Here is an 11,246-nt window from a genome sequence, read left to right on the forward strand (position 1 = left end):
GGTCCTGTTTTATGTCTAATTTTTTAAATTTTTGAGTATTTTGTCAGATGGGAAAGTTTGGAGAATATGCTTTTTAAATTGTTTTGTCATTGTTGATCGACATTTAGATACATAGCAGCAATAATAAGACCATATCTGATACAATCCACTCAAAGCTTCGTTTTCATTCACGAAAAATAATATGGCATTTTACCACCATAGACAATATAATAAACAAATAATATTATAATGTCTATGTTTACCACCCCCTAGCGTTGGAGCGGTTATGTTGCTATAGTAACCGTGTGTTTACTCGCCGGTAGAGTGTCATCGGTCGTGTTTCAGTGAGTTTCAGGTCTGACAGGTAAGACATTTCATTTACTTTTAATGTTTTAATTCTAATTATTTAATGTTTATCTTGTTTAAAACACTGAATAGATTGTTTAAGACACGAGTTTATGGAGAAAAATGTTTGTTTGACTACAGGTAACTGAAATCCTGACGGTTGTATATCTGAATGGTTAATATTTTGTATTATAATGCCATTTTAGTTGTTTTTTGGCAATGGTATGGCATTGATTTGAGTGTTTAAAGCAATAAAATAACTACATTTTTGATATTATCATATAGTCTAGTAATCATTGACCTAAATTATTTCAAAACCAAAGAATAACTTTCTTTCTCGTTAGAAAAATGTCTAGGCTGATGGGACCCCCTGATAAGTTTCTACCATCTGAGTGGAAGCATGCAAACCAGGTGCATTTCAGGAGTTCGGAGGCAGAACGAGCGCACTCAGAGAGATTGGCTGCAGAGTGTCAAAGACTCATAGAGGAGAGCAACAAATATACCAAACACATGCAACAGGATGCACAAAAGAGGCTGGGTATGCAAAATGCATGTGACAGGATGCAGAGAAGGTCAATGGCCTTGCCAGTAATTCTGGATGTGTAATCATGACACTTAACCTTTTTAAAGATTAGAGGTAGAAATGATGAAAAGAGGAAGTTATTTTAGATAGGGTTATTGATTTCCTTGATAAAGACATGTAGTTAATAAACTGGTCTGCTTAGTCTTTATATTCTCCCCTGAGTCTTGCACCTCTTCTTCAGAGCAGAGAATCCAGGATATCAGATTCTGGAGGCAGGAACTGGAGAAGAAGTTTGAGGAGATGGTGCAGGAGATCGAGATGCTCGTCATCTTCAAGAGCCGTGTGGAAAAAGCCTTGGAGAGCTGCTCTGAGCCTTTTCAAGTGACTCTGCAATGTCTGACTGAGAGGTACTTCTCACTTTAAAGCACAAGCAGAGGTCATTACTAAAACCAAGTGTTGAACTACATGACCAAACTGATCAAAAGTGACAGTAAAGACTTTTACTTGTTACAAAAAAAATTATATTTCAAATAAAAGAGTCCTGTAAAAAGTATCACGGATTCCACAAAAATATTGTTTTCAACACTGATAATAGCAGCATTTCAGAATGATTTCTGAAGGATCATGTGACACTGAAGACTGGAGAAATGATGATGCAAATTCAGCTTTGCCATTACAGGAATAAATTAAATTTTAAAGTATATTAAAAATAGAAATCAGGGTAACACTTTACTTGAAGAGGTGTGCATAAGACATGACACCTTCATAATCATGACATGTATGTTTATTTCAACTGTCATTAAATGTCATTCGCTCAATTATTCAATCATTTTTAATGCAAAGATGACATTGATTGAGATGTCTTTGTTACGACAACTTGACATTATTTAGCTTTATTGGTTAACATTACATTAAACTGTCATGTTTTTGGTTTTGACATTGGCTGTCATGAGGCCGTTATAATAGTGTCATTGAATATTTTTCTGACCACTTTTTTCAGTGGTACAAATTGAACTTGTCATTAAAATGTCATTAAGTGTTAATTCTCTGTCAAATAATTTTATAACAGCGTCATGAATATTTGTCATTTCATGTTTTTTTTTTTTTTGTTTGTTTCCTCTAACAGAAGGTCAGATAATAGACAATTTCAAATTTCTTAAAAAAGATGACACTGTTATAAAAATAATGGTAACACTTTATTTTAGGGTCTTTTAACTAGTTGCTTATTACTATTAGCATGCATATTAATAGAATATTGGCTATTTATTAGTACTTATTAAGCACATATTAATGCCTTCTTCTGCATGATCTTATTCTACATTCTTAATCCTACCCAATACCTAAACTTAACAATTAACTATGTTTATAAGCAGTAAATTAGGAGTTTATTGAGGGAAAATTCATAGTTAATGTGTCATGTCATGATTATGAAGGTGTCATGCCAGTCTTATGCACACCCCTTCAAGTAAAGTGTTACCGAAATCAGTTATTTTGAATTGTAAATAATAAACTTTATTTTTGATCAAATAAATGCAGCCTTGAGCATAAGAGTTTCAAAAACATTTAAAAAACGTAGCAACCCCAAACATTTGAATGGTAGTGTAAGTTATAAGCCAAATTAACCACCCCAATTTGGATTAGACCGACGTCATTCATTACAGTTCAAACCTTTAACAAAAAATCTAATTTGTAGCCTAATCACGTGATATGTATGGGACATCCTCAGAGAGAAGCGTGTGGCGATTGACCTGGTGCATGATGAGGTGGAAGAAGAACTGCTGAAGGAGAAGGAAGTGATCGAGGGAGTGATGGTCCTGCTACAGCGAACACTGGAGCAGATCAATGAGCAGATCAGGTTGGTGGGACAGTGACAACTCCGAAGTCTAACTTGTAAGGAATTAAATTGTCCTTGATATTTCCTATGAGAAAGTCTGTCAAACCTGTAAATGTCACAAATAATATTAAAAAGCAATATATTTTTCAATAATAATAATTCAGTAATTAATTTATTAAAGGGGACATATCATGAAAATCTGACTTTTTCCGTGTTTAAGTGCTATAATCGGGTCTACTATGGTAGTTCAGCAGCGAGTTACATCGTTGTTCGGGACGATTCTGGGGTGCGTTTCCCAAAAGCATCGTTAGCCAACTAACATCGCAAGTTCCGTCGTTAATAACATAGTTCAACGATTTGGTATTTCCTGACTTCACAGACACATTCTGGGGACACCAGAGACTTACAATCAAACCAAAATTTATTCAAACACCTTGAACATTTCATTCGTTAATACAGTTTATTCACTATAGTATAAAAAATGGTTATAAAATATGGCAAGATATCAGAGTTAAACTGTGTCAGAAAAAAATTATCCTAATTATGTCTGATAACACTTGAGCAAAACATGGTCAGGTCAAAGTGTCTGAATAATTTTTGGTTCCAAATTTTTATAAATTTTACTGGTAGTCCACTATATGAAGAATATTTGGGTATAATATGTCACAGTTTATTTTGCTATCCTCACTAACATGGGTGTCCTGCACCCACTAGTAAAAATATATATATATAAAAAAAAATTATGTCTAGTGTCTGAATAATTTTTGGTTTGACTGTATATTCACATCTTGTGAAAAGGGGCATAATAGGTCCCCTTTAAAACAATATTTACTTTCAAATAATAAAAAAAAAATGTGTATGATATGGCTGCTTTAAATTTAATTGCAAATTAAATTAATTGCTAAATAGCAATTGGTGAGTAATCCATGAATTATTGGTATATTGTGTTCAGTAAAATTCTCTCTAGTTATATCAATTTGCTCAAAACTAAATTTTAGTTGAGAAATTATTCCTGTGGCTCTTTTCAGGCTCATTCGTTCAGTGAAGTATTATCTGGAAAAGGACTTGCAGGACAAATTTCAGGCCGAGCGCATCGATGATTTCTGCTCTCTTCTCACTAACACGTCACCTGATTTAAACGGAGGGAATTCAAACTTTACAAGCGTTGGGTAAGATAATGTTTATGATACAGTATTTGAAATCTACTTTTGTTATATGAAGGCATTTGAATATCAAATCAGACTATTCAAATGTTAACAGATTTAGGTTTTCCAACGTCTTCCCTTTGCAAACCTGTTTCCTTTACCGTTTCCAGAATTGCAGTGACTCCTGAGGAATGGGAGAGCCTCTGCAACTTAAACATTAGCAAAGCTGAGAAGGAGAAGAATAACTCTCTTTCTCTGAGAGCTCTTGTGGCAAGCTTGCTAGAGCAGACGGCTGCAGACATGCGCAGACAGTATGAGGCTACAGGAACGGCATTTGCGCTGCGCATACAGGAGACCAAAACTGCCAAAACACAGCTTGAGAACCAGCTCAGTGAGGTGAGCTGCACTTGTGGTATAACATCAAAGGGATAGTTCACCCAAAAATGAAAATTCTCTTATCAATTATTTACCCTCATGCCACCCCTGATGTATGAGTTTCTTTCTTCAGATAAACACAAACAAAGATTTTTAGGAAAATAATCAATCTCTGTGAGTCCATATAATGCCATCGAATGGGTGTTGCCCAGTTGAGTGAGAACTGGCGGTCTTCTGTGTTTTTGTGTTACTTCTGTGCTACAATCACTGTGTGGTTTGTCAAGCGCTATCCGAGCGGCAACCATTCACTTGCATTATAGGGATGCACAGAGATTTATAATTTACCTAAAAATCTTTGTTTGTGTATATCTGAAGAAAGAAAGTCATATGGGGATGGCATGAAGGTGAGAATAAATGAAGAGAATTTTTTTTAACTATATCCATTTACATTTCCATCACAACATTACAATGAACCGTATGAAAAATGGACATTTTAATATTTATTTATTTACATTCATTAAAGATTATATTTAATGGTGTTATTAAATATATGTATTTTTCAAAGATTAACTTTAAAGGTGCCCTAGAATCAGAATTTGAATTTACCTCGGCATAGTTGAATAACAAGAGTTCAGTACATGGAAAAGACATACATTGAGTTTCAAACCCCATTGTTTCCTCCTTATGTTAATCTCATTTGTTTAAAAGACTTCCGGAAAACACTCGGATCTCAACATAACACCGACTGTTACGTAACAGTCGGGATCATTAATATGTATGACCCCAATATTTGCATAATGCCAGCCCATTCGACGCATTAGACAAGGAAAGGCAGTATTAACGGCTGGATCTGTGCACAGACAAGGTAAGCAAGCAAGAACAACAGCGAAAAATGGCAGATGGAGCAATAATAACTGACATGATCCATCATATCATGATATTTTTAGTGATATTTGTAAATTGTCTTTCTAAAAGTTTCATTAGCATGTTGCTAATATACTGCTAAATGTGGTTAAAGTTACCATCGTTTCTTACTGTATTCACGGAGACGAGAGTCGTTGCTATTTTCATTTTTAAACACGTGCAGTCTGTATAATGCATAAACACAACTTCATTCTTTATAAATCTCTCCAACAGTGTGTAATGTTAGCTTTAGCCACAGAGCATAGCCTCAAACTCACACAGAATCAAACATAACCATCTAAATAAATACTTTACTCACATAATTCGAAGCATGCATACAACATGCATGACGAACATCTTGTAAAGATCCATTTGAGGGTTATATTAGCTGTGTGAACTTTGTTTATGCGATGTATATATAGTCGAGAGCTCGTGGGGCAGAGGGAGCGCATCTCTTAAAGGGGCCGTGCTGAAAAAATCAGTGCATAGTTAATGATGCCCCAAAATAGGCAGCTAAAAAAATTAATTAAAAAAAATCTATGGGGTATTTTGAGTTGAAACTTCACAGACACATTCAGGGGACACCTTAGACTTAAATTACATCTTGTAAAAAAACAATCTAGGGCACCTTTAAGTGAGTGTTAAATGATGGCAAAGGCAATCTAAATGTAAAAATAGGAGAAATAAGCATGAACAGTTAGAGAATGAATACAAATATTGGCAGAGACGATCAATTAAAATAATTAAATAATATATAATTAAAAAAATTGGCTGATAATATATTGTGCATTCCTAGCTATATAATAAGCAGGATAATTCAAAATAAAAAATTTATATTTTAAGAATAACAATTTATTAATTTACTTATTATTAAGTTTTGATCATTTCTTATGTATAGGGTTTTATTCTAGGTTTTTTTTTTTTTTTTTTTTTTTTTTATAACTTGACTAGTTTTGTATGTCCCTGTGCTCTCTCAAAGCTGCTAGCAGAGATAGCAAATCAAGAAAAGAATCTGGAGGCTCTAAAAGTGGCTATCGCAGAGAAAGAAGCTCCACTGAAAGTGGCTCAGACTCGACTGTCCGCTCGCAGCCAAAGGCCCAACGTTGAGCTCTGCCACGACCCGGCTCAAATCCAACTGCTGGCAGAGGTCAAGGAGCTCGCTAACCACATCAAGAGGTAAAGGAAAGGGTTTAAATGATACCAAACATATAACATTTATTACATGTCCCATATGCATATCCCTTCTATGGCTTCTTAGACTGGCCGAGGCGCTTGAACTTTCAGAGATGGAACTGAAAGCTTTAGTAAGCCACCAGCTGAGCCTGGAGGAGGAGATCCAGGTGAAGACCAACTCTCTGTATATAGATGAGGTGGTCTGCCATCAGCTACGTCAGCCTGTCGTTATTCACAACTTCTGAACAGAGCTCATGTACGGTGGAAAGGCCTAGTATAGTTAATGGAGTTTTGGAAGAAGAGTTTCCTCTAAATCATTTTAAGTTATTTTAATAGTTTCAACACAACATCTAATGTCTTTAAAAATCTCTACTGGGATGTTTCCTCTTAGAATCTGTTTGTTGCACACAGCCTTTTGAAGGAGATGTTTTGATAAAATGTCTGCAAAATTAAAAAATAAAAACAAATAACAAGATGTTCCTAAGTTACTTGGTTCTAGACTTCAAACATTCATTGATGGTTTATAAAATGTAATCATCATAATTCATTATACAGAAATGAACAAATAATGAAGTGTAAAGATATTATCAGTTTTTTAGAAAATAATTTCTGTGCTAACAAAACTGGTTTCTGTATTAACCATGGGAGGGTTATCTAGTACACACATCTCTATGGTAACTATAAGAAGAAATTTCTGAAACGTGACAAAATCAGTCAGATCAAGTAAAAGCACGAAGCGGATCGGAAGAAAAACTGCTGTCACAATTGCTCTTTTGAGCTCTTCAAATATTAGGTAAGCAACCATTTTAACAATTCTGAAAATAAAGGTGCAGTTGTTGTCTTTTTTCATAACTAATAATGTCAAGTAAGACTATATGTATTTTATTATCATCATAATTGTGCTTTAAACAGACATGATTTCTGTATTTCTCTCTCCTCATATTAGTCTGAGATGCTGCAAACATTGCTGTTCATCTTAACTGTCGTTCAAATGACAGACTGTTATCGTTTTGGTGAGTGTTAACTTCTGTATTGTAACTTCATCATGGTCATTTCAACATTTTCCTTTGACTTTGTTTTTAGTCATGAAAATATTTCAGATATTCAAGAATCACCATATAAAAGGCATCGTTCTATTATAACCTGTTTTTAAGTCAGATTAAATGGTTTGACTCTGTATTGTTTTACACATTTTTTCTGAACTTGTCAAGTGCCTGAAAACCTCATAATCTGTTGCACTTCATTTACAGTTATTTATTTATTACTTATTTTGTTTTTCCAGATTAAGAAATATAACTAGGTGTAATAAGTGAAAACAAAATAATCAATAATATCAACAGTTGAAAAATAATGTTTGTCCGTTTAAAGGTGCCCTAGAACTTTTAAAAAAAAGATGTAATATAAGTCTAAGGTGTCCCCTGAATGTGTCTGTGAAGTTTCAGCTCAAAATACCCCATAGATTTTTTTTAATTCATTTTTTTAACTGCCTATTTTGGGCCATCATTATAAATGAGCCGATTCAGGGCTACTGGCCCTTTAATTCTCGTGCTCCACACCTACGGAGCTCGCGCTTGCCTTGAACAGTGCATAAACAAAGTTTACACAGCTAATATAACCATCAAATGGATCTTTACAAAGTGTTCGTCATGCATGCGACATGCATGCGTCGGATCATGTGAGTATTGTATACTATTGTATACTATATACATATTAATGATCCCGACTGTTATGTAACAGTTGGTGTTATGTTGAGATTCGCCTGTTCTTCGGAGGTCTTTTAAACAAATGAGATTTATATAAGAAGGAGGAAACAATGGAGTTTGAGACTCACTGTATGTCATTTCCATGTACTGAACTCTTGTTATTCAACTATGCCAAGATAAATTCAATTTTTCATTCGAGGGCACCTTTAAGTCATTGGTTTTATCACCATATTGTAAAACGTTGAAAAATATGAAAATAATATATTTAACAAAACTACAGTATTGTGAAGATTTTTGTTTTTCATTTCAGACCCTGATGAACCGACTGACTTCTCCATCTTGGTAACAGAAAACTTCACTGGAGAGGCCGGTTTGTGCATCAGAGTATTCTGTTCTTTCACTGTCCCTCAAAGTGTCTCAGAACCCATTAGGAGAACCTGGTTCAAAGGAGGTCCACAAAACCCAACTGCTGAAGTTCCCTGTGTTCACATTTTTGGAGATAAAGACAATGAGAGAGAATGCAGCTTTATGCTGGAAAACTTGGTTCAGGGTGAATCTGATGGTGAATACAGTTTCAAACTGGAATGGGGACAAGGAAAAGTGTATATCTTTCCTCAGACAGTAAAAATTACTGTAAAAGGTTGGTTGTGTGTTTGTATGCTTTTTTTTTTAAGAAACAGAAACCAAACAAATCCATTATATATATTACATTGTCTGTTGAATATTCAATTCTGATGGGCTAGAATGCGTTAAAAGTGTTTAATGCACAGGTATTTCAAGTTCAAATTCATTGAAATAAAGGTTATCTTACCATGCTGTATTTTTTTCTAATGACCTGCAGATAAAATTAACCATTATTTTTATTTGCAATATTTCGCTGCAAAAAACTTGTCCATACTGGCAAGTGACCATGGTATAAGCAGGAAAATAACACTTACTGAGTGTGCATAAAACTATTTAAAATGATGGAATAATAAAAATGATTAGTTATATAAATGATAGAATTTCTGATTTCAATAAATCATTGTGTTTTAAGAGCTCACCGAGAAGCCAACAATAGAAGTCCCACAGCTCACCGCAGGAGAGAAGGCAGAGATAAACTGTAGAGCTCCAGGGAGTTGTGTGAATCTCAAAACAGATATTGTATTTAAAGGGATTGAGCCTGATGAAGTGCATAGGAGGATGCGTGGTGTGTCTGACTGGGATAATACACTTTCCGTATTCACTTTCCATCCTGAGCCTGAACATCACAACACTAACCTCACCTGCAGGGTAATTTTTCAAGAAAACATTTGGACCGAAAGTACCGTGATCCTCAAAGTAAGACGTATGTATCATTTCACTCATAACACATCATGAAGTGTTTCAAAAAGTGTTGTGGACAAATTGCCCTAATAGCACTTATTACCATTTAATGATATTTATCATAATTGCCATTAAATGATAATTCATTAATAATTTCATTTCAGATGCCCCTAAAATCCTTTATAGCTCCCGTTGTTTGGTGTGGGGTGATGAATTGACCTGCATGTGTGTCAGCAGTGGTTTGTCGTTACCCCAGATATACTGGCCGATTCTGAACGGTGAATATTACAGTGCCTTTTCAGCAGAGAACACCATCAGGATCATCACCGTCTCAATTGCTAGTTTCAGGAACATCAATGCTACCATTAAATGTATCAGTGAGAATCTCATTGGTCGGGCAGAAATGGAAATTCAGGTGCAAAATAATGCTGGGAAACCCAAAGGTAGGACACAATCATGTTTTACAAGCATTTTACATTTTCTGCCATAGTGCCCATATGCAAAACATCTGTATGAATTCACTATAATTGTGGATATGGCTTCTTATATGAAAATGTCCTTTATTGTTCTCTCATTTTTCTCATCTTTTAGTAAATTGGAGTTTGTCCACCTCTTGGATATTCTTTACCCTTTCAGCTGTTGTAAATGTCATCTTTGTTTCCTGTTTGACTGTCGTCCTACGGTAAGAACTTCATAAACTCAAGAAATAGATGTTAGATGGCCATTTCTATAGCATTAAATGTTTGTATTAGTCATTAATGCCACACATTCTACCATTACTGTTTTGACAGAAGGAGAGAAAAGCATGAACCAAAAGATGACAACCATGTCTACATGACTTCATTGAAGAGAGAGGAATCTGTGTATGAGACTATTAAAATGTCCTCAGAGAGATCTTAGTGCTTGATCGACACATTACAGCTGAAATGAAGCTTTTTGTTGAGTTTATGTCAAGTGGCTTTTCTTACACATTAGTATAAAAAGTGGAACAGTTAGCATGCGTAGCACATGCTAATGTCCTAAAACTCTGAACAACGATTGTTTTTAATATGTGTCATTTTTACTTCATGACAGAAAAATGCTTTAAAAAACAGTTTCTTATTCCACTGTTTTAGAAAAGATTTGTAATTTTTATGTTAAGACTATAATTTTAATTAAAACTTGAGATAAATCAAATGTCTTGTGTTTTCTTTTGATAGTTTCAATGCAACATTTCATGCCTTTAAAAACGACTTTTAAGATAGAAAGTTTGCTGACAAATTTAAACTGTTAAATTCAGATCTGCTAGGAAGTTTCTTCTGAAATGTAAACGGTAAAATCATTTCACTGCTAGAAATGTTTAGTTTAATTATAGGGTTAGAATTGTTGCACATTTCCAGATAAATGGACTTTGATGCACAAATATATGTAAAGAGAATCACACAAATGAAAGTAATTCAAAAATAAATAGAATGAGATGCACAGATATATGCAGGAGTTTCACAAAAATGAATTCGATTCACAAATAAATAAGAAATTTGCAAATAAAAAAGTATCTACAAATATGTTTTTATGTCACAAACACAACATTTCCTGGCATTCATTTATTTGTGTATTGCTTTCTGTATATTTGTGGATGGCTTCCTCTGCATTTGTGGATATCTGCTGCATCTGTAGAGAGGGTGTTACTGATCATGATGCTTGGAATCTATGAATTATCATAATTTGTATAATCCTTCCTGAGTTTATAGTGATTAACTGATCCTGATAGAAATATAAAGAAGCCTTAAACTCCAATAATCTTTTGGAAACAGAGTGTTTTAACCACACAAACAGCACTTCAGCCCCACGTGTAAAAAAACGTGATAGGGTCAAAAGATGGACAACACACCTTCACTCTCTTCCATTGTTGTAATTGAAGCCAGAAGCAGTATAGATCAACCCACCCTCTCCATGAAATGCAATGGAACATGAGGATCTTC

General features: G+C 34.5%; 2 protein-coding genes across 2 annotated transcripts; both read left to right on the forward strand.

The window, feature by feature from the left end:
• Nucleotides 1–237: 237 nt before the first annotated feature.
• tekt1 (tektin 1) lies at nt 238–6,747 on the forward strand. The gene is made up of 8 exons (XM_048160928.1): nt 238–343; nt 669–862; nt 1,089–1,254; nt 2,574–2,702; nt 3,710–3,850; nt 3,997–4,222; nt 6,084–6,280; nt 6,363–6,747. Exons 2-8 carry the CDS (start codon nt 673–675, stop codon nt 6,520–6,522), a joined length of 1,209 nt encoding a protein of 402 aa, XP_048016885.1. The 5' UTR covers nt 238–343; nt 669–672; the 3' UTR covers nt 6,523–6,747.
• Nucleotides 6,748–6,889: 142 nt separating this feature from the next.
• LOC125248807 (sialic acid-binding Ig-like lectin 12) lies at nt 6,890–10,429 on the forward strand. The gene is made up of 7 exons (XM_048160931.1): nt 6,890–7,070; nt 7,224–7,290; nt 8,291–8,620; nt 9,017–9,307; nt 9,450–9,728; nt 9,877–9,967; nt 10,077–10,429. The coding sequence occupies exons 2-7, from the start codon at nt 7,230–7,232 to the stop codon at nt 10,183–10,185; spliced, it is 1,161 nt and encodes a 386-aa protein (XP_048016888.1). The 5' UTR covers nt 6,890–7,070; nt 7,224–7,229; the 3' UTR covers nt 10,186–10,429.
• Nucleotides 10,430–11,246: the final 817 nt, after the last annotated feature.

The sequence above is a fragment of the Megalobrama amblycephala genome, linkage group LG16 (genome assembly GCF_018812025.1).
Source record: "Megalobrama amblycephala isolate DHTTF-2021 linkage group LG16, ASM1881202v1, whole genome shotgun sequence".
NCBI classification, from domain to species: Eukaryota; Metazoa; Chordata; class Actinopteri; order Cypriniformes; family Xenocyprididae; genus Megalobrama; species Megalobrama amblycephala.

Bases quoted from the DNA above. Each gene is read 5' to 3' on its own strand.
- tekt1 (XM_048160928.1), top strand. From the start codon at position 673: ATGTCTAGGCTGATGGGACCCCCTGATAAGTTTCTACCATCTGAGTGG. The intron at 863-1,088 runs GTATGCAAAATG...CCTCTTCTTCAG, and splicing joins GGATGCACAAAAGAGGCTGG to AGCAGAGAATCCAGGATATC. The intron at 1,255-2,573 runs GTACTTCTCACT...GGACATCCTCAG, and splicing joins CTGCAATGTCTGACTGAGAG to AGAGAAGCGTGTGGCGATTG.
- LOC125248807 (XM_048160931.1), top strand. From the start codon at position 7,230: ATGCTGCAAACATTGCTGTTCATCTTAACTGTCGTTCAAATGACAGAC. The intron at 7,291-8,290 runs GTGAGTGTTAAC...TTTTCATTTCAG, and splicing joins GACAGACTGTTATCGTTTTG to ACCCTGATGAACCGACTGAC. The intron at 9,308-9,449 runs GTATGTATCATT...ATTTCATTTCAG, and splicing joins CGTGATCCTCAAAGTAAGAC to ATGCCCCTAAAATCCTTTAT.